The 27,247-nt window shown below is 40.4% G+C and overlaps 1 protein-coding gene across 9 annotated transcripts in view; it reads left to right on the top strand.

Moving 5' to 3' along the window:
- The window catches only part of Map4k3 (mitogen-activated protein kinase kinase kinase kinase 3), a 157,088-nt gene that overhangs the window by 99,190 nt on the left and 30,651 nt on the right, over nucleotides 1-27,247 (top strand). For 3 of the 9 annotated variants that reach the window (XR_012908771.1, XM_075955679.1, XM_075955683.1), the window contains exons 13-18: nucleotides 4,101-4,179; nucleotides 9,873-9,931; nucleotides 18,371-18,429; nucleotides 24,559-24,597; nucleotides 24,785-24,838; nucleotides 25,915-25,957. Coding sequence is in view for 8 of the 9 variants with exons in the window: in XM_075955679.1 (XP_075811794.1) it covers nucleotides 4,101-4,179; nucleotides 9,873-9,931; nucleotides 18,371-18,429; nucleotides 24,559-24,597; nucleotides 24,785-24,838; nucleotides 25,915-25,957 (333 nt within the window). In the remaining variant the exon portion in view is untranslated. Of the gene's footprint in view, nucleotides 1-4,100; nucleotides 4,180-9,872; nucleotides 9,932-11,008; nucleotides 11,072-18,370; nucleotides 18,430-20,445; nucleotides 20,479-24,558; nucleotides 24,598-24,784; nucleotides 24,839-25,914; nucleotides 25,958-27,247 lie in introns of all 9 variants that reach the window. The other 6 variants (XM_075955675.1, XM_075955678.1, XM_075955677.1 and 3 more) reach the window with 3 other exon arrangements.

Genomic DNA, 27,247 nt, shown 5'->3' with positions numbered 1-27,247 from the left:
TTATTCTATTTTTCTGGATTCCTGTGACCAAATATATGAATAATGGATTTCTTTACGTTGAATAACAGCATATAGTACATAAGTATATTTAGAATAAACTTAAAGGAAGTTTAAGAGATTAATATATTTTATTTGGATATTTAATATTATTGCCCATGTCCTAGTTTGCCTTCCATTGCTGTGATAAATCACTGATGAAGACCAACTGGGGAGGAAAGGGTGGTTTGGCTTACAGCCCCAGTCATGGTAGATCATCAGGGAAACCAAGGCAGGAGCCACAGCAGATGCCATGGAGGAGCACTGTCTTGCTCTTCATAGCTTTCTTGTGCCAGCCAGGGGCACCTGCAAGGGGTGGCACCGCCCACAATGGGCTGAGCCCTTCCATATTAATCACAAATTAAAAATGAATGCCCTGTAGTCTTGACTGCTGCCCTGTCTGATGGAGGTGTTGACCTCAGCCTGTGTCAAGTTGATAAAAACTAGCCTGCACACCAGGTACCTCTCTTAAATAAAGATTGTATTTTTCATATTTTGTCAAATTCCTAGAAAATTTAAGGGACATTATTGTTGGGTTGGCTACAAGTTTCTTTTGTGGTAAGGTGTATGTGCCTGGTTATGTTTTTAAAGATGGGGACCTGAAAGTGAACTTATGACGTCAAAGTATCAGAATTCACTTGTCTTAGATTTGATTTAAGATGGTTGGCATCCATTTTCCCTAAACTCCAAACAGAAGTGGATTTAAATTTGAGCCCTGTGGTCTGTCACTTCCAGACTTTGCTAGTGAGCGAATAATCCCGGAATTTTTTGCTTGGTGATACTCCAGTGAGACCTTTCTATAGAAACAGACTGCAGTGGGAATTGACCATGAGCCTTAGTCGGCTAATCCTTATAGAAGAGAAATGGACGCCGCCACCACTCCCGTTATCGCGGGTCGTATTGGACAAGCATTAGCGTGAGCAGCTGCAGTGTGAGGGCAGGAAATTTAAAAGTATCCCTTTAGTTGCCAGTAGCATCATTTGATCCTTAGTTGTAAAACCAGAAATGTCCCCAGTAATGTCATATGTCTCTTTATGTACAAAATTTCCCTCTGGTCATAAAACACTAGCTTGCTAAGCATGGTGACACACACTTTGATCATCATCACTAACAGGATCACAAGTTCAAAGTCAGTGTTTCCTACATAATAAAATCCTATATGTACATATAAATAAATAAACTGGCTTATGTCAACTAGCAAGTGCTATCATATTGTCTACATCTTTCCTTCATTTAGTATAAACTTGACGTTGTTATTTCATTATTTAAAGGGCTATATTTGCATTTGTGTTATCTAATAATAGTCATAGAACCTATTAGTAATAAGTTGAGCCAACATGAAATGGCTTATAAAGGATAAGATTTTATATATTTTTCAAGAAGCACATTTTTTAAAAAGTCAAAGCCAAGCATGATTGTGCAGACCTATAATCTCAGCCCTTGGGAGGAAGAGGGAAGATTAAGAGTTCAAGGCTAGCTTCAGCTACATAGAAAGTTTGAAGCTATTTTGAGCAACATAAAATCTTTTTTTTTTTTTTTTTTTGGTTTTTCGAGACAGGGTTTCTCTGTAGCTTTTTGGTTCCTGTCCTGGCACTAGCTCTTGTAGACCAGGCTGGCCTCGAACTCACAGAGATCCGCCTGCCTCTGCCTCCTGAGTGCTGGGATTAAAGGCGTGCGCCACCACCGCCCGGCAGCAACATAAAATCTTAAATAAAAGAAATAGTTTGGCATAGTGGTGTACATCTGTAATGCCAGAACTGAGGTGGAGGCAAAATGAGTAAAAGCAGGCCAGCCTGGGCTATATAAATAGACCCTGTGAATGAAAAGGCGGGTGATTGGTGAGATGGCACAGTGGTTGAGAAAAGAGCTTATGCTGCTAACCCTGAGGACCTGAGTTCAGTTCCTGGAACATGCATGTTACAAGGAGAAAACTGACTCAAGTTGTCCTCTGACCTTCACATGCGTGCCGTGGCATGTGTGTCCACAGAGGTGCGTGCACATATGAATGAATGAATGAATGAATGAATGAATGAATGAATGAATGTGATTGTTTTTCAACAAATCAAAAATGCTTTATTTTATTCACAGTACTCAATAAGTCTTAGAAATTACTTCAGCCTTAAGGCATGGAAAACATTGTTTAAAAAGAAAGTAGAAAGTTATTCATCATTGTGAATGGCTTCTTTCTTTAAATGCCATTAGGACAATTCTTACCTCATCATCGCTTCTGTGAATTACTGTTTTCTCCTTCACTTAGAACTTATCACAGCAGATTTTATGACTAGTGTACATTACATTTATTAAGAACAATTCATGTTTGAAAGGTCAAGCTTAAATTCTGTTTATTTTTTGAGAATGTGTCTCTGTGGCCTTTGTCCCCTCAGAGGCTCCCCTCTCCCAGATTCCAAACTCTTCTACATGTTTGATCTCTTCCTTTTTGGCCATGTTAATTAGAGTAAGTTGTGCCCAGTGTCATCCCCCCTTTAACTTCAGGGAAGGTGTCATGACTGCCCTTTCCCCCAGTGATCTTTCTCTGTGTGCATTTTTTCAAGGGAGGCTTTCTTGTCCAACCATCTCAGTCAGTACCTGTGAATGGAAAATTTCACGAGGCTTTGGTTTGCCTCTGCTGTCTGCTGGAAACAGTATGGCCTCTAGATCTGATTCTCCACATGCTGGAGATTGCATTCACAAAGAGTTTCCCTACATCATAAGTTTCCATTCGTTCTTTTGATCCTTTTAGTCCTTGATAGCTCTCACATTGACAATAGGCAAAGTAATCGTTCTAAAAGCCAACTTATATGAACAACTCCTTTACGAATTAAATGATTGCTTGTGGACTTACCTTTTGCTAGCAGAAATTATAATGGTGTATATAAAAGCCAAAGAGACTGTGGAATATAGAGCGTACTTCAATGAAGGCTGTAGGGGCTTCTGCCAAACAAATGCTGAAGCTGACAGAAATATAATTTCACAGTTTTGAGCAGTCTTGCTTCAGTCAGTCCAGTTCATATTGTGGCAAAAAAATGAAACATGCTGTTACCTCCTACCCTCTGCAAGTGAATATATATTTAATGTTATTTCAAAACTCTGTAAGCCAAAGAATAAGCTTTAAAAGACACCTAAGTGCCAAATGGCTCAGTGGGTAGAGGTGTTTGCTACCCAACCTGACAGCCGAGCGCCATCCCTAGGACCTACGTGGTGGAAGGAGAGAACCAACTCTCCCAGGTTGTCCCCTGACCTCCACACACATGCATGAATGTTCACAAATAAAAAACTAAAATATAATAAAAATTAAAAATGAGTAAAAGATGTGTAAACTCCATCATTATGAAATGCTGTCTACAATCTTCATAATGCTATCTTTCTTTTTCTTCATAATGTTTTTAGTTTTCTTTTCATTCTTTCATATGGAAACAGCCTCATATTACCTAGGCTGACATTCCTCACCTGGGGTGAATTCTTCTGCCTCAACCCCCACCCTGGAATAGCTGGGTCTGTAGGTGTGCCCAACTGCTTCTGGCTCAGTAACTCTGAGCCTTCCTAATGCTGTGACCTTTTAATACACTTCCTCATTATGGTGCTGACGCCAACCATAAAATTATATTTGCTGCTACTTCATAACTGTAATTTTGCTACTGCTATGAATCATATTGTAAAGATCTGATATTCAGAATAATTGATATGCAAATCCTGTGAAAGGGTCTTTTGACACCCCCGAAGGGTCGTGACCCACAGGTTGAGAGCTACTGTTTCTCTGCCTGAGTATAACCAGTTTGTTCTTTTGCAAAGGATCTGTGCACCCCTAGTGTTATGTGTACAAATAAACAGATAATGTGATTTAATTCTTTGTGTATTTTACGTAGTTATAGAAGGACATTCTACCACAATAAAAAGTTTGCTTTGAGTGGACAACTTAAAATATTTTTATTTTTACTTTCATAGTTTGAATTGATACTGTGATTACCCTTTTAAAATATGAAAATTTGTTTTTATTTTTGTGAAATGAAACATAAACTGACTTCATTATCAGGTGTTATACATCAATAATTTTGTTTTTTTTTAAGCCTCTTGTTGCTGTGCCACATAGAATTCCTTCAACGAGCAGAAATGTGAGAGAAGAGAAAACCCGCTCAGAGATAAACTGTGAGTCCAGACCCTCTGCCATCCTAAGTCAGAGATAGACTATGAGTACAGACCCTCTGCCATCCTAAGTCAGAGATAGACTATGAGTACAGACCCTCTGCCATCCTAAGTCAGTAACCAGAAATGAAATTTTTTAAGATTTATTTATTTATTACACATACAGTGTTCTGCCCACATGTATGCCTGCAGGTCAGAAGAGGGCACCAGATTGCATTACAGATGGTTGTGAGCCACCATGTGGTTGCTGGGAATTGAACTCAGGACCTCTGGAAGAGCAGTCAGTGCTCTTAACCTCTGAGCCATCTCTCCAGCCCTAGAATGTTTTTTCTTTAAGTTACCTTTTTAATTTGTTTTTGTTTTGTTGTTGTTGTTGTTGTTGTTTTGGTTGGTTGGATGGGTTTTTTGTTTGTTTGTTTTTTTTTTCTTGACAGGGCTTCCCTATAGCTTTGGAGTCTGTCCTGGAACTAGCTCTTGTAGACCAGGCTGGCCTTGAACTCAAAGAGATCCACCGTTGTTTGCCTCCTGAGTGCTGGGATTAAAGGCGTAACACTGTTGTTATATGTAAAGTTTAATGAGAGCTATATGAATTTTATTTTCTTTATTACCTTAGAAACTTTTGGTGACAAGAAGGGGGATATTTACATTACATTTTGGAAGGAAAAGTAAAACATGGGAACTAGGGAAGGTAAAGGTCACCAAGGGAGTGCCTCTGAGGTACTAGAGAGCTTGTTGGATGCAGCCTGTGCTTCAGTAGATGGAGATAGAGTGGCTCTTCTGACAAGCTCCCAGCATGTGCCTGTGCCAAAGGCCACACTGGGTGTGAACTAGAGAGATGTCTGCACACCAGCTATGTGATACCTGACACTTAAAGGTGGCTTCTCAGGCTTCTCCCATCCAGAGCCTGCTTTGAGACTGGTCTCAGATTGGCCCAGGAGTCCACCCACACTGATCTCTTGATCCCTCATTGCTAATTTGCCAATTTGCATCAACAGCCAAACAGATTCTTGCCTACTTTTTTGTCTTTCATAAGTATCATATTCTTATATGAGGGAACAGCAGGATTAAAGTTCTACTTTTGGTTATTTATGGATTTGGTATCTGAGACTTTTGAGTCTTTCTCTTTGTTTTAATGACTATTTGGGGAGTATCTTGGGGTTTCTCCTGGTGTGATAAACATCATGACAAAAAGCAGCTTGGGGCAGAAAGGGTTTATGTCGTGTTCCAACTCGTGAGCCATCATCTAGGGAAGGCACTTGACAGGAGCTCCAGGCAGGGCAGGGAGCTCCAGGAGGCCGTGGAGAAACACTGCTTACTGACTTGCCCCTGTGGCTTGCTCAGCTGTCTTTTTTAAAGTACCCAGGACATCCAGCCCACAGTGGCACCACCTCAGTAAGCACGACATCCCCCACCCCCCATCTATCATCAGTCAAGAAAATCTTCAGGGGGCTGGAGAGATGGCTCAGTGGTTAAGAGCATTGCCTGCTCTTCCAAAGGTCCTGAGTTCAATTCCCGGAAACCACATGGTGGCTCACAACCATCTGTAATGAGGTCTGGTGCCCTCTTCTGGCCTGCAGACATACACACAGACAGAATATTGTATACATAATAAATAAATAAATATTTTTTAAAAAAAAAGAAAAGAAAATCTTCACAGGCCAGTTTGGTGGGGACATTTTTTAAATTAAGATTCCCTCCTCTCAGATGACTCTAGCTTATGTCAAGTTGAGAAAAAAATAAAAAAAAAACAGCTAGTACAAGGTGTTTCATGATTACATGTAAAATTTGCCATATAGAAGAGTGCTCTGTGATGTTACCTATAAAAATAGGCTTTATAGGTAAAAATTACCTATGAAAAAAGCAGTGATTAAGTATATTTCTTCTTCATAATGTTTTGTTTCCAACTACCTGATATTTCTCAGCATGAAATACCAACAGGTGTAAAATTTTCTTCTTTACAGGAAGTTTGTTTGAGTCCCTTTCATTTTTGGAAGCCCCTTTGTCTTCAACTATTGCCTTGTGTACATGCAAGGAAGTGGTAGGAAAAACAGATGCAGCCTTATAGGCAGAGGTCTGGCGTTAGTAGGAGCACAGGCAGAATTGCACACCGGGACGGTCAGCAGTCATTTAAACAGTAGCTGAAAGAGACTGGCAGAGGCATGTCGTAGTGTTGGGAACTCGGGGAACACAGCATCCGAATAGGGAAGTCAGTGTTAGCTGTGGAGACTTTTGTCCCCATCCACAGAGTACAGGGACAGAGAGAGATGATGAATGCTATCTTAGTAACTTGCCGAAAGTTACTCTGTGATCTGTGCTGTGAGATTGTGTGCAAACTGCGACAAAGGGCCACTTCTTGAGCAGTCTGCTCCAGACCGTCCTTTGACTTCTGAGCCATTAGCCACTGCCAGTGCACACACACTCACACACACACTCACACATAGCTAGGCTTTATAGAACTGTTTCTGCCAGTGCACGCACACTCACACATAGCTAGGCTTTATAGAACTGTTTCTGCCAGTGCACGCACACTCACACATAGCTAGGCTTTATAGAACTGTTTCTCAGCTCTTGAAAACTTGTGCCTCTTCTTTAATTTGCATTAATGTCAACAAATTTGAACAGAAAGTCCATGATCTTGAATGGGATGGTGCTTAGCATTTGGTTCAATTTTTTTTTTCCCACTCTTGATGGAGCTTATGTTCCTTAGGCAAATGATGTAGAGTAATGGTTAAAACATGTAATAAATATCCCTCCCTACTAATGTGTTACATTTTATTAGCTAGATCAATATTGCTGTAATTTCTACCCATTAGCATCTCATTGCTGTAAAGTACATAAAAATATTTACATTAACACTGATCAAAATTGCAACAGCATGTATTAAAATATGAATGACATATAATCAGGAAAAAAAGAAAAAAGAAAACTTGTGCCTTCTATTGTCAGATATTCAAATCTGTTGATTTTTCTTAATACTAAATATTCACAATTTTTAAAAGGATTTATTTTTATTTTCTATGTATGAGTGTTTACCTGAATGTATGTTAGTCATATATATGCAGTGCCCGTGCGGGCCAGAAGAGGGCAATCAGATGTCTCTGGAATTGGAGTTAACAGATGATCATGAGCCATCATTTGGGTCCTAGAAACCAAACCCAGGTCCTCTGGAAGAGGAACCCATGCTCTTAATGACTAAACCATCTCTCTAGCCCTGTGTTTACGCTTTACATATAAAGTTAAAATTAAAAAAAAATTATGCTATGAGACCAGTTCTTTCTCTTAACTTTGGTTGACAATATCTGTTTTGACTAGCATCTTTTTAAAAATAATTTATTTAATTTTATTTTATGTACATTAGTGTGACGGTATCAAATTCCCTAGAACTGGAGTTAGAGACAGCCATGAATGGCCATATCAGTGCTAGAATTGAACTCTGGTCCTCTTGAAGAGCAGCCAGTGCTCTTAACCTTTGAGCCATTTCTCCAGCCCCTTGGCTAACATTCTTAATAATTAACTGTTGTATCTTTTCTCCTTTTGGTTTTGTTGTTAGCCCTGGCTGGTCTTGAACCCTCTATGTAGCCCATGGTGGAATTGATTCTCCTGCCTTAGCCACCTCACAAATCTTTATCCTTGTGACTATTTCATCTCAGGGGCCTTCATCCTTTACATGGATTTTAAAGCAGAGAGGTCAAAGGGGAAGGTCGTGAAACATGGAGTGCATTAGAGCACCGGAGAGTAGGGGACTGAGTACATTTCGGTTGGCTGAAAACATTGTCTCACAAAGATCTTGAGGGTCAGAAACTGGAACAGTGTGAAGAAACACCATAACCACGCCAACTCTTAGGAAAGAAAGCATTTAACTGGGGGCATGCATGACCCTGGAGCAGCGGCCAAGAGCTACATTCTGATCCTCAGGCCGCAGGAAGAGTGAGAAATGGGCCTGGCATGGGGTTTTGAAACCTCAGAGCCCACCCCTAGTGACACACTTCGCCCAACAAGGCCACACCTCCTAACCTTTCTAATCTTTTCAAGTAATTCTACTCCCTGGTGACTTAAGTATTCAAATATATGAGCCTGTAGGGCCCATTCTTATTCAGACCACTGTATTACACTGGCTGACACACACCCATAGGCTTGTAGCCTTGTAAGAATACAAAAATACTTTCCGTCCAACTTCATAAATCCTAGAAGGCTATCACAGTCTCAACACTGTTTAAAAGGCCAAACTTTCTTTTGAGACTCATGGGAATTTCTTAAATCCCTATAAAATAAAAAACAAAACAAAGAGTTATTACTAATAAGCACATGGCAGTCAATAGTAGGTTATTTTACAATCATCTCTGCCAATGCCATTAATCCAGAACTCTTCAATTTAGCCTCAGGCAGATTTTTAGGGTAAGGGCAAAAGGCAGCTATACAAGAATGGTCTCTGGGGCAGTTACTAATATTCTTCCCTTCTGAAACTTTCTTGTGCTGGGCCCCTACAGTCCACATCTCCCTCAGCACCACTGTCCATGTCCTACTAGGTTGGACCTATAAACCCCATTTAAAGCACTCAAGCTTTTTCAGTCCAAGGTCACACCTCCTACCCCTTCTAATCTTTTCAAATAGTTCCATTCCCAGGTGACTGAAGTATTCAAATATGTGAGCCTGTAGGGCCCATTCATTCACAAAATACCCCAGTCCCTGTTACCAACTTCTGTTTTAGTCACTGTTCATTGCTGTGAAGAGACACCATGACCATGTTAACTCATAGAAAAGGAAGCAGACAGAGGGTCAGTCTGTCATCATGGCAGGGAGCATGGCACTGGAGCAGTAGCCAAGATCCACTTTCTGATCTGCAGGCAGAGAGAGAGAGCCTGGGTCTGGCATGGGCTTTCGAAACCTCAAAGCCCACTCACTCCCAATGACACACTTCCTCCAACAAGGCCACCTTGTAATCCTTGTAATGCTTTCAAACAGTTTCATTCCCTGGTGGCTCAGCATTGGGGCCAGTTTTCTTTAAACCACCAGAGCCTGGTGAGTATTTGTGGCTCAGAGCCTCTGCTGACATACCTGTCAGGATCTACCCCTAACTGTGATCATAGAAGGCTTGGCTAGGCTAGAATGGTTGCTTCTGTCCTCACACGACTGTTAGCTAAAGGCCCTCACAAAGGGCTTTCCTCCAAACTAGCTGACGCATTGGAAAGACAGAACCTTACCTTGAAGGTCACCCTTCAGTTCTGCACGTTTGCTCTGTCATCCCCACAAACTCTGCTCTAGTATAGGAGAGGACTGCAGGCAGCCTTCAAGGCTAGGACCAGAAGTCACTCCCACGCCAGCTGATTTCTACTCTCCCAATCCCCAAATGCCAAGTAAAAGGTCTCTTATGCTAGACCATCACACATGAGTAACTTAGATCCGGATTTCAGCATGTCATTTTGCTTGTTACTTTTTTTTACTGTAGATGATGCCTAGTGGGCCAAGGATAAAACTCAGCACAGAGCAATTGCCTATTATGAACAAGGCCCTGGTTCAACCCCCAGTAATGCTGTATTAATTAATTAATTAATTAAAATGTCACATCACTTAATATTTACAGGAAGTTCCTGTGTTCAAGGCTAGCATGGGATAAAATAATAAGACCCTGTCTCAAAACAAACAAAAACAGGGAAGAAAACATCCCATATCCTGACATGATTTCTTTTTCTTCGCAGTTGGCCAGGTAAAATTTGATCCTCCCTTACGGAAGGAAACAGAGCCACATCACGAACTTGTAAGTACCCTGGTCTTGGTATGTTAACCTCTGAACATAAATCTTAAATTTCCCTTTGTGATACATTGGTACTGAGTAGCTAGTAACTAATATTTTCAAAAGTTCTTGGAGAAAAAAATTGTAATTCAAAATACTGAATAAATAAATCTGTGTTGCTGAAATTGAGTATTTTCAAAATTATTTGAAGAGATAAGTTTTACCATTCTCTGATCAAGTGTTTTAAATGCTGGTCTTTTACTTATTTTTTTAAATTGTGTTTGGTTTCGAGGGGCTTTTTTTCTTTCTTTTTTCTTTTTGTATTTGTTAGGAAAAGTACCATGGTCTCTAAACGTCCAGCAATCCAGCAGAGCTGACCTGGCATATTTAGGGTGCTAATGCTCAGAGCAGGCATGGAGAATAGACCGTTCGTCTGTAGCAAACGCAGCTTGTCAGCATGTAAAGGCTCAGGAGGCTGCCATGGGGGTGCACTCTTGGAGGCAGAGTGCTGTGCAAATATTTGAGTAGTTAATACTTTATAGAAGAACGAAAGTTGACCTTAAAAAATAATCCTAATAAAATTGCTTTGCCAAGACTGCAGATCGTTAGTATGGTGGGATTTTTCCTTCCCATTTAATATGTTAGAAGAAAATAGTAGCTACTAATACCAAAGACTGCTACAGTAAGAGCTTTTCTTCTGAAACTGAATGCGTATCCTCACCCCTGGACTGCGCAAAGGAAGACACTAGCCTTTGTCTTGTGATTTTATTGTGAGAAGGAGCCTGCTAAAATCCTAAAATGATCATATTTTAACATTAAAGCCTGCCATTCATGGAGAAGGGTAGGGACAGTGAAGAATTAAGGCAGTCATAATGTTTATGAATGCTAACTGTGTTTTGTTAAGGCAGCCTGAGCAGGTCTGCGCTAACTGAATGACTGTTATTAAGCAGTTTGTGTGCTGTTTGTATGCCACTTGCCATCATTAGATTTTGGATTTGCCTTAGTGAAATTGTGTTAGCAGGACCCATCTCCCTTGTGAAAGAGTTTGTGCTTGTCCGTCCAAGTGTCAATAACCTGGGTTTCTTGGTCTCTGCTAAACAGCCCGACAGTGATGGTTTTTTCGACAGCTCAGAAGAAATATACTACACTGCAAGATCTAATCTGGTATTTCTCATCTTCTGATTGTTTGTCAGCATTGTTTTAGTCTTAACTCTTCTAAGCTCAGACATTTGCTCCATTTTTATTGTTTTATAAACTAAGGCTTGTCATTTAGCAAGCCTCCATATATAAAAAGAATGTAGTCACTTTTTCCCATGACAAGTCAGATCTACTCAAGTGTAGAATAGCAGTAGTAAACATTTTTTTTCTTTTATGAAAAAACATTAGTATCTAAATTTCTTACACACATGTGAAGGGTTTTTTTAGAAATGACATTTCCTTGTAAAAATGTTCAATTTTATATCTTGTTTCAATGAATGATAAACCATTTATATATATACATTCATATATATAACTTGATACCATGTATAAATGGCATTATATGTTATATAATATATATTACTATACTGTATATATTATATTTATTGCATGCATTGTATGTAACTTGAACAAGTAATTTATTCCTATGTCAACTGTAGAGTCAGATGAAATTCTGAACTTGTTAGCATTATACTATGTCTACTTTTTGCATGAAAAGATCTGGATTGTACAGCATCCCTGAAGTTGTATTTATTAAGACTATCTTCCAATTTCATAGGAAAACTTCACCTAGTAAATATTAGGTAACTCATGCTTTCTAAAACATTGCTTAGTAGTTCCTTCTATTCATATGGTTGGCCAAAACCCCAAGTTACCCCAACATCAATTCTAAGATTCTGCTTTTCTGCCCCTCAAATGAGATTTTCTTTCTCTTCCTCTCTAACTTGATTGGATACCTCTTTGAGTCCTGGTTAGTCTAAATATTTATATAAGTGCTGAAATTCATGTCTTAAAATATTTATGAAACAAAAGATTTTAAACATTCTTTTAGAGAGAGAAGTTGCTATCTTACTAGATACTTACTTACTACTTAGTACTTACTACTTAGATACTTTTTTGTTTTGTTTTGTTTTTGAGACAGGATTTCTCTGTGTAGCCTTAACTGTCCTGGAATTTGCTCCCTAGACAAGGCTGACCTTGAACTCACAGAGATCCACTTGTCTCTGCCTCCTGAGTGCTGGAGATTGAGGCAGGAAGAGAACTGAGCTCAAGGCCAGCCTGAGCTACAAAACAGCCTGAGTCCTAGGGCAGCCTCAAACTCATAGTGAGACCCTGTGATGAAGAAAAATATAGAAACTGGTTATTGCACAGAAGCAGCATTGGAGGTAGGGAGGAGGCTACGGAAAGCCACGTGTTTGAGCAGATGTATGACTCCAAAGCAAGAGGCCTGTTTCAAATGGTTTCCTAAAGTAAAAAGAGCGGGGTTTCAGTGTTAACCACTGAAGGCCTGGGTGAAATAGAAAATCTAAAGAAAAGAGTCATTTCCGGATTGTCATTTTCTTCAGGATTAGATATTCAGGAGAGAATGACAATTGGTGAATGTTGCAGAGTAAATAGGTCACAGACTTAGAAATTGAAGTCAACCCCACTGTTTACTAACATCCTCCATGCAGAATGGGTGACAGCAAGAGCAGAAGTATCAGACATTCGTGACCATGTGTAGCCAGCCCCCAAACCTGACAGAGTTGCCATATACCTTGCTCCTCTCCTTAGATCTCCTGAGGCATTCGCTCCATCCCCGTCCTGGAGTCAGGAGCATCTTGTGGTACAGGGGAGCAGTTTGAGGAATCTGTGACAAAGGAGGACGTTAGGGGCCTTTAACCTATAGATAGCTCTGAAAGGACAAATGAGATGCTACAGTTCATAAAAATCAGCTGTAAAAGCTCATTCCTAGTGGTAACAAAACTGACGTTTATGTTGACAGTTTTACATGTTGTGTGGTATTCTAAACACTGAGTATGGTGTTTTCATCAACAACAGAGAATATATATCTAATAGTGACCCCATGATTATATCACCTACTGATGCCATAATCATCTTGGCACACAAGATTGTTTATTAACTTACTTTCCTTGTTTTACAACTGTAGCCTTCAAGACGCAAAGGAACTGAATGTTGTCCTTGTTCATTGGCTAAGCATAAGAGTTGGGGCGAGTGGCCGCAGCCCCTGTGCTGTGACAGCGTCGACACATCGTCTCGGGTTGCTTGCATGTTGTCTTGCTTTCCTTTGAAGAAATGGGTTCTCCCTTCCCTCAGATGCATATCCCATAGTTTCTCTTAAAAAAAAAAAACGGGTAAAACACACATAGTATAAAACTCCTATTTTGATCTTTTTTAAAGTACATCCCAGACTCACTGCACACCATTCATCTCCAGCACATTTCATCCTCCCAAACTGAACTTCCATGCACTTCCCCTAACAGTCTGTTTTTCTTTATGGAGGTGACTATTTTAGAGACTCCGCATGAGTGTAATCCGAACTGGCTCACATCACTCAACACAGTGTTCAAGCATCTGCAAGGTTCCCTCACATTTCATATGCCAGAATTTTCTCCATCATACTGAAAAAGTAGTCTATTTATGTAAATGCACATTTTACTTATTTCTTCATCTATTGGTGGGCATTTTGGCATTATTTTTTGGCTACTGTGAATAATGCAACTAAGACCACAGACCACAGATCTGCAAATATAGGTTTGATCCCTGCTGTTATGTACACAGAAGTGGAATTGCTGGAATGAATGGCGAATCTGTCTTTAAATGTTTTAGAAGCTGCTGTGTGTGTGCACCACACCTGTGGACAAGGGGCACTGCCATCACTTCTTCATTTTGTTTTTCTTTTCTTCTCTTTCCCCCCCTAGTAATAGTCCTCCAGGCCAGTGTGAGGAATCCATCCACCTCAGCTCTCATAAGTGTTCATTGCAGCAATGTTGGCACATGCCTATACTCACAGCAGTGGGAGGTGGAGGCAGGAGGACCATCAGGAGTTCCATGCCCTCCTTAGGGACACAAAGCTTTCAGAGCCAGCCTGGGTTATATGAGACTTTGTCTCAAAAAATGGAAAACTTGTTGCTACCCACTAAATACCCAATGAACCCAGAATGTCTGGCTCTCCTCTTAATGGGCAGCTAACACCAAGATGGCAACCTGGGATTGGGGAACCCCAAAAGAGGTGCTTTTACCGTGCTGTGTAAACAGGCAAGGTCACCAGCTATTTCTAAGTTCTGAGAATATTCACTTTAGGATTTTGTAAATGATTTTCGAATATCATAACCTCAATTTTTGTTGCTACCCAAGAGTAATTTTTAAAGCACCAGAGCTTTCTGTAACAGAAGAATGGAATTTCAGGTTCCCACATTTTAAGTCTGGGTTTTGAAAACTGCTGGCAACTGCTGGCGTTACTGAAAGTCATATAGAAGCAATAATTGAATAGTAAGTAAGAATTTTGTCCACAGTCATAAAAATGGGTCTGTTTGATCTACAAAATAATATCGAGATTAAAAGATTATGTTTCAAATCTGTCACAGCTGATGCTATTTATTTAAATATGCTTAATTTTACTCACTAATTTTTGATAATTCATTGGAAACTAATAAAATCTTTTTTTTAATTATTTTTCAAGACAGGATATCTCTGTAGCTTTGGAACCTGTTGCTGGCTTCTTGCACACAGAGATCGGCCTGCCTCTGCCCCCCTGAGTGCTGGGATTAAAAGCGTGTGCCACCACCCCCCAGCTCATATTTTTGGTTTTTGAGGCTATCTGTTTGCTTATTATTTTGTTCTTTTTTATTTTGTTTTGAGATAAGACCTCTCTATATAGAGTTAGTCTAGTATCAAACTCAAGATGCAACTGCCTCCACCTCCCAAGTGCTCAGATTATAGGTGTGTACCACCGTGCCCAGCTAAGATCCCATGCTAACTGTTAGGGAGGCATAAGGAAGAATAATCTAACCCACCACCTTTCTAAGATGCAGTACGAAAGACATGTTCTTCAGATATGGCCCCTCAGTCTTCATCGGCTGGTGGGGATCAGTCTTCATACCGTGTTCCAACTCAGCCTGCTTCTCTGACTTTAAAATGAACTTGTTTTGTATTATCTTGGATTCATTCCCAGCTGATTTCTTCACATCATCTTCCATATTAAAAAGGATTTTACTAACCATTCTTACTCCTGACATAATTTTCTCTGTCTCTCGTTTTTATCAAGAAAAATATTCTCTCCTGCTCTTTTTCTTGGTTAGGGTGTGTGTGTGTGTCCAACTGTCTCAGTTCTGTTGACTTCCTGCTGTTTTCTCATCTGGTATAGACTGTAGTCTCCCAAGGTGACATAACATAGAAAGCTACAGTAAGACTTGCCGGGGTATGTGTGTCCTCCCTCCCCAGCATCGCACTGTGAGGGCTTTGGCCTTTCTTAGCTCTTTTCTGATTTCTTAGAATTTCCTCCCTAGACTTTCCTGCCCTTCAGTGAAAGGAACCCCTGAAGTTAGGACTTTTTTCTCTTAAAGCTTTTTAGTATGTGCTAGGGTTACTGTCTCAACTGTTGTTTGAGTCCCCGGGCTGAATCTCTTTTAAGTTATTGCATGTTTTCAGTGTTTTTACATTAACATGTGGTTACTGCTCTGACATTACTGTGGAATTAAGCATGATCACTCATTAATTGTTTAATGCTGCTTTTTTCCCCTGATGTTTGCATCCTCGAGGGCACTCTGACTCTGATGCCACTATCTTGGTTCTTTTGAGCTCTTTCCAAACATAATTTTGGTAGCATTTTTCTGATGACTTCCAAATCCTTTTCTTTAAAATGTATTATTACTGTGTGGTGCATGATGTATGCATGTGTGGGCACACCATGTTGAGGGGAGAGGCAGAGGGCAGCCTTCAGGCATTATTTCTCCCCTGCAACCATATTGGTTCTGGGGTTTACACTCAGGTAGACAGGCTTGGTGTCAGGAATCTTTACCCACTGAGCCATCTTGATTATAGTGTAACTTGATTTCAGGAGAGAAATAATAAATGAGGAAGAGCCCCTTTCAGTTTTAGCTTTCCTTATGGACCGGAGACTTAGGTGTACCTACAACTTGCATGCTCCTTTGGCCTTAGCTATATATGAGTCTATGTTTGATTTTCTATTAAAATATCTCTTGTTATTTTAAATAATTCTCTTTACCTTAAATATACTCTTGACCTTGATTGACTTTCATTTCCTGGTCATTATTGTCAATCTGCTATTGATTATCATCTCTCAGCTAAGTGGACATTCCTACATATCAACAGAAGACATCCTCCACCATACACGTGTGTGCTTATGAAGAGATCGTCCATGTGTGCTTGTGAAGACAACATCCACCATACACACGTGTGCTTGTGAAGACAACATCCACCATACACACGTGTGTGCTTGTGAAGACAACGTCCACCATACACATGTGTGCTTGTGAAGACAACATCCACCATACACGTGTGTGCTTGTGAAGACTTCATCCTCTCTGTACATATGTGTGCTTGTGAAGAGATCATCTACCATACACATATGTATGCTTGTGAAGACAATGTCCACCATACACATGTGTGCTTGTGAAGACATCCTCCACCATACACATGTGTGCTTGTGAAGATAACATCCACCATACACATGTGTGCTTGTGAAGACTTCATCCTCTCTGTACATATGTGTGCTTGTGAAGAGATCATCCACCATACACATATGTGTGCTTGTGAAGACAACATCCACCATACACATGTGTGCTTGTGAAGACATCCTCCACCATACACATGTGTGCTTGTGAAGACTTCATCCTCTCTGTACATATATGTGCTTGTGAAGACATCGTCTACTCTGCACATAAGTGTGCTTGTGAAGCTGCTGTTTAAGTAAAAGTCTATGAGATTCTATTGGCTAAAGCTGTTGCTGCTCTGGTTAGAGGGTTTGTTCATCTGTACCTGATGACAGTAGGCTTGAACTTAAGAAGCATTCATAGATTTAAATACTTTATTAGCTGAATTCCAGTGCATACAGTAAAAAGTCACGGCCGCTGAAACTGGACAGTGAAATAATAGCTGTGGGCTTGTGACTTGGTGATTTGGTCATTTTAAGATTTATTGTAAGTTAAGGAAAACATGTATTCTTTTTCATTTATGATGTGTTATCTTTGCTGTCATTGGTAAGAACAGTTACTATATGCACGACTGAACACAAATATTAAAAGAGGACAACATTTGAACCTTATCTAAATCAGTATTTTGATTTTTTGGGCAGACCTTGAAGTTAATCTTAAAGTACAGTGTGCTGTGGGGAATTGTGCTCTAATCTTAGACTTCTAGACTTGAGATGTTTATGATTCTGAGTATCTGTACCCTGGGGAAGTGTTTGCCTGTTTCCAGGAAACAAGAGGTGGCATTTGAACAAATGTTTACTACTCAGAGTAAGTCTGTGTGTGAGGTGCTGTGTTAGACCATGGCCGAAAGGAAGGCAGACAGATTTGGCCTTTTCCCCTGTGTTTGAGGAGTTCATGGCCTGGATTGCTGCACAAGACTTGGAGACATTAACATCCAAGAGAAGTGCTGAGCTCTATGAGGGAAACTCTGGAGAGATTATCCCAAGGTGGCCGCTCCTGTCACACATTTGTTGTCACTTTGAAAGAAGATTCCTTGTATCAGTGGTTGGAGACAGTGGCTTCTTTAAAAGAGAGGAAGGCAGCTTGGATCTTGCTACGGTTGTTGGATGGGACATTTTTCCTCAAGATGGTGTTGTGGTGGAGCCATGGCTCATTCTTCTGGCTTTTCATTCTTAGCTCTCTGTGACCTGCAGCATTGAGTCAAATGCTTAAGTAGGAAAGAAGCTCTCTGTGTTTATTCATCTTAAACTTTGCTGTTTTAACTTTAAACCCTTCTAAACCTCCTTCAGTGCAGTTTCCAGACTCATACAAGATCACACGCATACCTGACTTCTGCAGTAGTGCCCACCTTTATGAGCGTGCAGCATCAACCACCTGCATGAAGCAGCAGTAGCATATGAATGTGTATATATACACGGTCATTCAGATGCCACAGGCAAAGTCAAACCAAGACATTTCATGTTGCTTATTGGTTTTTTTTTTTTTGCTTCATTGTATCTTGATAGTACTTTATTTGAGCTTTTTTCTTACAAGCCGAGTTTTACAAATACTAATTACAGTAACAATAGCCACAAATGAAACTTGTAGCAGTCATTTGGAAAAAAAATCCTAGAAAAATATTTGAATAATGAAAATCAGGATACAGACTTTTATCTTGTATTGTTGAAAGTGCCACCATGCCTTCTTTTTAAGAGTATATAGCAATACAGATTTATTTGGGGCTTGGGGCTTTTTTTTTTTAAATAGTATGTATTATAGTTTGTAGCAACTGCTCTACCGCTGTGCTCAATGTTCTGCTTTATGCCTTCAGGATCTACAGTTAGAGTACGGACAAGGACACCAAAGTAGTTACTTTTTAGGTGGAAACAAGTAAGTAAGTTCTTCTAAAATTTAAATTCAAAGTAATTGTCTCTAATATTATATTATTTTATATTTAATTCTTAAGGTAGTCCGTTGTATTGAGTTGGTAGATGCTGAGCATTGTGCCCTTGACTTTCCCATAGTCTCTCTGCTATTCATCTGTACTTAGTAATTGTCATCTGGGAGGATCAGCGCAAATGTTTTCTCTTAACCTAATCTGCAGATCTTTCTTGTTACAGTATACTTCAGCTATAATGAATCTGCATTTCAGCAGTTGATTTCTTTCTAAAGTTGACCTGTTTGCCTCTACAAAAGTAACTTAGTGCATCTCCCAGATGTGCTGACCACTGCAAACAGCTGAATTAGTCATACTGCTTAGAAATCCTCATCCTAAGTTTATCTGTGATGGTCTTCTAAAGAACACTAGCAATAAAAATAGATAAAACTCGTAAAGGTTATTTGACATGAGAAATAAATTTACCAGCTAGTAATGCCTACTCCATACCTGGCACCGTCTAGGTGCTGAGAGCATTGTTGACTTACACTGTTTACAGACTTCCGCAAGTTCATCATAAGCTGGAGTTTAGAACCCAAGGACAAGACTGCGCCTCCTACCTTCATATTTCCTGATTTCATATATGAATGTTCACCCCATAAGCCTATTTGTAAGGAAGTAATTAAATTACCAGAGAAGTCTGAGGATGAATATACATTAAAATTTTAGTCTTGATTACACCAGAGAGCTGAAGCATCTGTTCCCATGCTCTAAGCAGTTGAGAAATAGTGGTTACTGACAGATACCTTAGTTTGATGGGTAGTACTGAAAATCCTGTCTTTCTCCTTTTACTATAATCTGTTGTGTGGGAGATATTTGCCCAGGCACAAAAGGGCCTGGGGCCGAATAGGCCCTTGCAAAACTGGGCTAAACCTTCTATCTGAACATGCAGTATGTAACTTCTTCAAGTTGAGCCAACCTAGGTCTGCCGAGGGGCCTCAGCAACAGCTGCTGTGACATGAGACAAGATGGCCTGAACCAGTCTCCAGCAGCTTCGAGAGACCCTGATGCCAGTGCTGCCGCTTCCCCTCCCTGGGTGTGTGGGAGTATATAAGGCTTTCCCCTTCCTGAAACAAATGGAGCTTGTCTCCCAGGGTCTGCACCTTTGACTCTGTGCCAACTTTACCCCCTCCCCCAAGGGGAGGTTCAGTGGGACAGAGCAGTAGATCCCACGTAACACCAGTACTTCATTTTCCCACCTCAGTACACTTTCCAGTACAGAAGAAAGAAATACGCTGTCTTGTTTAATGTAAATTTCAATTAAATTTAAAGTATTGGGAGTTGGACATTATTAGCCTCTGTCTTTCTATTTCTTCTTTTATCTTTTGTTGTTTGTTTATTCACGTATCTATTTTTAGGTAAGGTCTCACTATGTAGTTCCAGCTGGCCTCAAACTTGCAGAGATCATCCTTACCTCTGCGTCCAGAGTACTGGGACGTGCATCATCCAGTAGCCTCTGTCTTCCTTAAAGTGGAAGACAAGCATAAAATTACTTTGGTTAAAAAAAAAAAAAATACATATATATATATATATATATATATATATATATATATATATATATATATATATAGTTTTACCTAAACTGTAATTGCTCTTAAGTTGTCCTGGTTTTAGTGAATAGCAAAGAATAGATTGTGTCATTGTGGGGTAGTAAATTTAAAAAATTAATTAAATTTTTTTCTAATTATATCATTGATTTTTAAGGACCTGGTACAACCAAATTCATGTACCTAAAGAGGCTAAATAATTTGGTGACTATATATCTCTTACCCTTCCATTTTAAATGAACATGCTCACAAAATGCAAAGTAATACAGCCATAAGTCCTTTTCCAGATTTCCTAGTTCCCATTCTCTGATTTTGTTTTTTTATTGCTAGACATTTTCTTAGTGTGTATAGCTACTTTGGCTAGGTAAAACATTAATAATTTGCCCACCCTTCATTTTCTGATGAATTGGATCCCTGCTTAAGGAACTGTATTCTATATAACGAGTCATTGGCAAGGTAGGTTGGCCGAAAGTCTCAGCCTGGCTGTGTTCGTGTGTAGGTGTATTCATACATGTGACATGAGCATGGTTGAAGCACTTCTCTTACTGTATTGACAAGGCTGCTATATTCTTGCAACTAGGCAGTACTTGGAAAATCAAGATCTGCTTTTCCCAAAGAGGATCAGTTAGGTTTGTTAAATGGATTTTGCTTTCTGTAACACAAGGCACATACTATAAACTATGACTTCAACCCAGACAACACCTTTTCTTTTGAATTCTGGTGTAACTGGGGTCACTTCTTCTGAGGTTTTTGTTTTTATCAAAGCAGTTCTTTTTAAAAGAACCAGACTGTCTGGTTTTGCTTGTAGTGTAGAGCAGAGCTGTAAAGATTACTGTCTTTGGATAGGAGCGAAGCATGGGTCGAATTGCAGTTCCCCCCACAGGATACCATAGTAGCCAATACCATCCATGCCCAGCCTGCATCAGCTCTTCCTGTGAGCACTCGACTACCATTGTCTCTGGTAAAGTGAGGGTTATAATGATACCCGCCTCTTTGCTAAGGGAGAAGTAAATAACCACGGGGCTTAGCGGGCACTTACTAATTGTCTTTATGTGTAAGTAGTTACTGAGTAATTGTCAGTTATGTTAGGGCGTAGATAAAGCCGCTGTTCTGGTTTAGAGGAATAACGAGTTTCTTGCTTTTAAATGCAGTCAGGGAAGTGCGTACACAGGTTGTATGAGTCAGCCTGGCAACTGTATAAGACTGGTCACAAGCCGCATGACCCCTTCGCTCATTCGGATGTGCTGAATGCTTGAAGGCAGTTTCAGACTTTTCCCACCTCGGTTTCCCTGCCTTGTCACTTAACTCTGCATTCATACATTGCTCCAATTTAGATTTTTTTTATCAAATTTTCCATCATTTCAATAGTAATTCAACTAGTTCTATTAGCAAAAAATCCCTTCATAGCCAAGTTTCAGATAGCGTTGTTCTTGTGCGGCACAGAGCCTGAGTAACTCGGAGTCATGTGTTCTCCAGTGCTCTCGGCTGCAGGTGCTGTTGTGGATCCCTCAACAAACTGAGCTGTATCTCATTTTCTCTGTCGTAAAGGCACAAAGTCATCCACATGCCCTTTATGTGACTTGATGGAATGTATAACTTGTCAGCAAACTACTTAATCCATAGTAAGAGACCTGGAGATGCATGAGTAGAAGCAATGGGTGCTGTTAGAGAACTTCTGGTAAGAGCCTCACTTGAGATCAGAGTGTCAGAGCTGGGTTCACCTCAGTCAGTAGGGTGCCTGTTGGCCTGCAGAGCCCTCGGGGCATCCCCAGCACCACACACAAAACCCAAAAACTGATGTGCTGGTTCACACCTGTTTACTCAGCACTCAGGAAGAGCAGGTAGGATCAGAAACTCAAGGCTACCTTTAGCTACATAGCAAGTTTGAGGCCAGAAACTACAGCCTGGACTACAGAAAGAATCTCCCCACACACTCACACAAACACACAAAGCCCGATAGCCATGTGAATCCCTTTGGCTGTGGTAACAGAACGTGAAACTTTATGTAAACTATCTTCCTAACTATTTTTAAATCCTGATGCCTAAAGAAAACACTGCCACATGCTCAGTAAAAGTATTTTTGCTTGCTTGTTTATGACTGCCTGTTCACTTTGTGACCCAGGCCACTGATAGGATAGTAGACATTTGCTGCCACACTAGCTTCCTGTTTTCTGGGGTGATAAGAAAGCCCATCATCACCCAGAGAGGCCAGTCTTAACTTGGGAAGGCTGCACTACTCAAATGTTTTTGGTCTAGGGCCCTTTGCAGCATCACCATGCTGAGGACTTCCTGTTGCTTGTGTAGTGTTTTAATATGGAAAATTAAAGGATTTCCCAAAACTATTTGTTTTTGTAGTAATATGGGCAGCGGTCCCCAATACCCCAGCCGCCTGCCCGGCTAGCTTATGCCCCGAAATAATTACACGGAAACTGTATTCTTTTATAAACTGCTTGGCCCTTAGCTCTAGCCCTTACTGGCTAATTCTGATATATTAATTTAGCCCATTTCTAATCATCTGTGTAGCGCCCCTAGGTGCGCTTACCGGGAAGATTCTAGCCTAAGTCCATCCTGGGTCAGAGCTTCATAGCGTGCGTCTTCCCTGGAGCAGGTAGCATGGCATCTCTCTTGCGTCTGCTCCGGAGAGGAGAGCTGTGGAGTCTGACCTCACTTCCTCTTCCTCCCAGCGTTCTGTTCTGTTTACTCCACCCACCTAAGGGTGGGCCTATCCAATGGGCCTAGCAGTTTCTTTATTGCTTAGCCAATGAAATCAACAGATTGATATATGACACTCCCACATCACTTCCCCTTTTTCTGTTTAAACAAAAAAAAAAGGCTTTAACTTTAACATAGCAAAATTACATATAACAAAACAGTTATCAAGTAAAAGTTACATCATGTTTTCAAATAATATATATTAATACTTAATAAAATACATCTTTTGTACAGTTTGAAGTCCTCCCCCTAAAGGGTCAGCTCAAATGCCTCCACTTCAGCTTCTTCCCTACAGCACAATAATGGTGTTTCTCACGTGACTTGACCTCTGCGGCCCAGGAAAACTGCTGGGCAGTAGCAGGCAGTATTCTTATGAAAAGAGCTATTTTCCCTTGACAAAGTAATAATTGTAAAGAAATGGCATTGTTTTCTTTTTTTTCATATTTCCTTCACACTACAAGAAGATAGCTGAGTTTTCATGATTTCTACTTCATGTAATCTGTTATATCACATATCCAGTAGTTTCTAGAAAGCAGCCGCAGAAATAAGAGTTGAAAAGGTCTTGCAGACCCTCCTGTAGGAGGCAGGCTTCTCCAGGATCTAATGTGGGCAAGTGTTTCTCAAAGGTCCCCCTTCAGAACAGGGAGTTCTTCTTCATGTACTTTCTGTACTAGTGTAATTCCCATTTTACTTATGAGGAACTGAAGCGTATCCATTCAAACTGAAGTCACTTCTCCAAGGCCATGGGGCCTGCAGAGATGCCAGCTTTGCCCTCCTTTGCCACAAGCGCCTGCTGCTTAGAGCTGGTCCTGGAAGAGCTTCGCAGTCAACAGGATAGTGAACTACCACACCACACCTCAGTTTTTTCTTTCTAGGGATGGTAGAAATTGGTTTATTGTTTTTCTTTGTCGTTTGCCATTCCAGATTCATAACTGGTCATTTTGAAAACTTATCAGTCTAGCCTGCTTAGAGTGCTTGATGGATAAGACAGTTCAGCTCATTGCTACAGTAGACAGCTAACCATGCCTTCTGGGTTTCGTGGTGTGATAATTCCAAGAAAACTGAAGTGCTTCTTACAAGGTTTATGGAGAATATATCTCTCCTAGTGATTGCAGCAGCCTGGAGAAGGTTGTGCTTCCTGAATTGCCCATGTTCAGGATCACCCCAAATCTCTCACATTCTTGAAAATTCAAGCCTTTTTTTTAAAACATCGTTCCTAATGATAAAACCCTCAGAGGTGGTCTGACACAGCCTTAGTTTGCGTAAATGCAAATGTGTTTGCCTGTGCACCCTCGAGAGCAGTCCTCACATGGGTGAGTGTCCTCCATGAAAACAGACTGCTGCTACTTTCTTGTGTTCACAGCACACGCGTGCATGCTTCTGCAGAAAGCCAATATGCCGAGCTCTATTGTGCAGGATTGCCTGAGAGCATGAGTCTGCCAAAATGTGTCACCCTCCTTATTTTAAGAAAGAGAAAATATCATTTCTGGTGTCAAGTGTAATATTCTAAGTAGAATTTGAGTCCTGGAAATCTCTGGCTCTGAGCCTGCAATTGTTTCGTCAGTTTGTTGTGGCATTTCATGCTGCGTTGTCTCCTGTTTGAATCAGTAATTTTCAGTCAGTATTAGAACTTACTTATGTTCACTTAAGATACATTTTTAAGACATTAGCAACAAAAAATATATAGATACCTCATTAAAACAAGCTTTGTGGCTCAGAAATGCTCAGTGTGGCAAATGTATGCAGGACACATAAACAGAGTCATAGACGTGGCAGCGCGTGGTACCACTTTGCTCATGCTCCTTCTTGCTTGTGTCTTTTAAGGAGTCTTCTAAAGTCTGTTGAAGAAGAATTACATCAGCGGTAATTACAACTTTTATTTAAGCTTGAAGTACTTTATTTATGTCATAGATGAGCTAAATCGTTTTCCCCTTCTCTGTCATGTGTGGCTTGTTAGTTTTAGTTGTCCGTCTGTCTGCAGTCAGCCCTCCTGCCTCTCTAGCTGCTCCGGGGAGGCTCACCAGCTAACGGTGCTATCTGTTCTCCTTAGCGGACATGTGGCTCACTTAGAAGATGATGATGGAGACGATGATGACTCTAAACAGTAAGTTCTCTTGCTCTTTTTGGTAAAAAGAAAGGATCTCATATGGCCTGTGTCAGTTCTAGCAGCTTAATATTAAGGATAATTCTAACATAAGTTGTACCTCAGTCTCTGCCATTGTTGATCTACTCCGCTTGGATTGGGATTGCTCTCCTTCAGATTGGGATAACAAAAATGCCTTATGCTGGGCGGGTTGGACAGAAACGTAATCTCCCAGGTCTCAAGGCTAGAAAATTCAGGTTCTAGGTGCTAGCCTATTTGATGGCCTATTTGGTGTCTGATGGTTTCCTCTATTTAGCTGTGCACCTACCAACCCCCGACCTCGGCTTTTGAGACAGAGTCTCTTGTAGTCCAGGTTGGCCGGGAATGTGCTATATACGCGTGAATGACCTTGAACTCATCAAGTTCCTACCTCCGTCTTTGTGTTCACGTGGTCTTTCCTTGATGTGTGTATGTAGTGGGGCAAAGGGCAGTTAATTTTTCTTAATCTCATTCCTATCAAACCTATAGCTTCATTTAACCTTAATGACCTCCTTAAAAAGCCCTGTCTTTATGTGTATTACATTCAGAATTCTCTCATCAGTCTGTGAATTTAAGGAGAGTAAAGTCAATCTATAATAGTAATCAAAGAATAGAATTGGGAAAATTCCCAAATTGCCTACCTGTCAGGCCTCTGGGTATACGTGTGGTGGGTTATCTTGAATAGATTAGTTAATGTGAGAAGACCCCTCTTAACTATGGGTGGGGCTATTTCCAAGTAAGAGGACCCCAGACTATGTAAACTGGAGAAAGCCAGCTGAGCACTGACTGAATTCTGATGTGACCAGCAGTTCATGCCGCCTTGATCTGCCGTGATGGACCACGTGCTTGAACCGTAGCTGGAATAAGCCCTTGTCAGAACTGTAACACCACAGCAGGGGAGACCTAGACACATCCTGTGCTGCACTTCAAGCTCTCATGAAGCCAGAAAATAGTATTTGTCTCTGAAGGCTTTTCTTCTGTATCTTTGAAAAATAATTGTGTTTAATAATTCATTTGCCAAATGCAGAGCTCTGACTCTCTATTTTCTGTGTTTTTAGTTCAACTATGAAAGCAAAAGTCCCGCCACCCCTGCCACCAAAGGTAAACAGACTCGCTGTTTACACCCTGCACGCCGCTCTCCACTGCGCTGCTTGCTCTCCGTGTTACTGCAGCCTGTTCTTGTTCCCACTATAAAGAAAACCAGCCTGGTCTACAAGAGCTAGTGCCAGGACAGGCTCCAAAGCTACAGAGAAACCCTATCTCAAAAAAAAAAACTAAAAGAAAAAAAAGAAAACTAGCTGAGGATTATTATCTGAGAACATAATTTTACTTTGATCTTTTAAAAATGATGATTCAGTAGTTACTTAAGTCATACATTTTAAACATTTTTACTTTGAAATAATTTCTAGATTGGTATTATTTCCACCTAACTAGAAATCTTAAATTTTCATAAGATATTTTTCCTTAAAATCTGTAACCTACCATTAGTTGATTGTGAGAATGGACAAAGGAAAAACTGCCATCACAGACATTTAATTTTCAGAAAATAATTGTAAATTAAAAGTACAAACGTAGTACAGTAGCTTTAGAAAACAGTGTGATGTCAACCTCTCCCTTTCCCTGGCTTTGCTGGGATTGAACCTGGGACCATAAAAGGTGGCTGAAGAGACAGCCATGGGTGCTGGGAACCAAACTCTTATATTTTTGGTTGTGAGCCTAGCCTTTAATGGCTGAGCCATCTCTCCAGCCCCGCCTCCCCTTTTTTTGAAATAATATTCAGCTTTAATAAACAGAAGAAAGGAAACTTAGAAAACCAGGGTTCCAGCGATTGGGGGGGGGGGGCAAAAGAGGAAGAAACAAGTGCACCTGGTATTTTATCTGTTTTTCTGTGGCCCCAGGGGGACACACCCTAAACAGAAGGTGATTGGCTAAAGTCCCCCATCAGACCATTGTGCACATTAGGCAAGCACTCTGCACTGAACTAATCCTTTACCTGCAAAGTCATCTTGGATAAGAAAGAAATCACAACTTACAGGGTTTTGTTTAATTTCATACATGGATACAATATATACAAGTTTTTAAGGACAAAATGAGTGGATACAAATAGCAGTATGGTACGTGTATCTTACAGGTTTATATGTGTCGTAAGTTTCAGTTACAAAAGTTAAGTTGTGTTGTAGTTTGAGTTGGAGTCTTACCAATCTTGGCCCTACTGGTGTTTTGTTTCCATTGTATTACTGAGAGAAGTGTTAATTCTCACAGCCGAAAGGTGCTGCACTTGTGTGTGGAGACTCCTTTGGTGGGTGGGCATCATGAGGACACACGTGGAGGAACTGATTCATTCTGCATCCTTATTGTACTGGTGTTCTCCAGTGTATGATCATTTTAATT

This window comes from Microtus pennsylvanicus, chromosome 21 (assembly GCF_037038515.1).
Source record: "Microtus pennsylvanicus isolate mMicPen1 chromosome 21, mMicPen1.hap1, whole genome shotgun sequence".
Lineage (NCBI taxonomy): Eukaryota > Metazoa > Chordata > Mammalia > Rodentia > Cricetidae > Microtus > Microtus pennsylvanicus.
The sequence above is the reverse complement of the archived record's forward strand: the minus strand, read 5'-3'. Positions and strand labels throughout refer to the sequence as shown.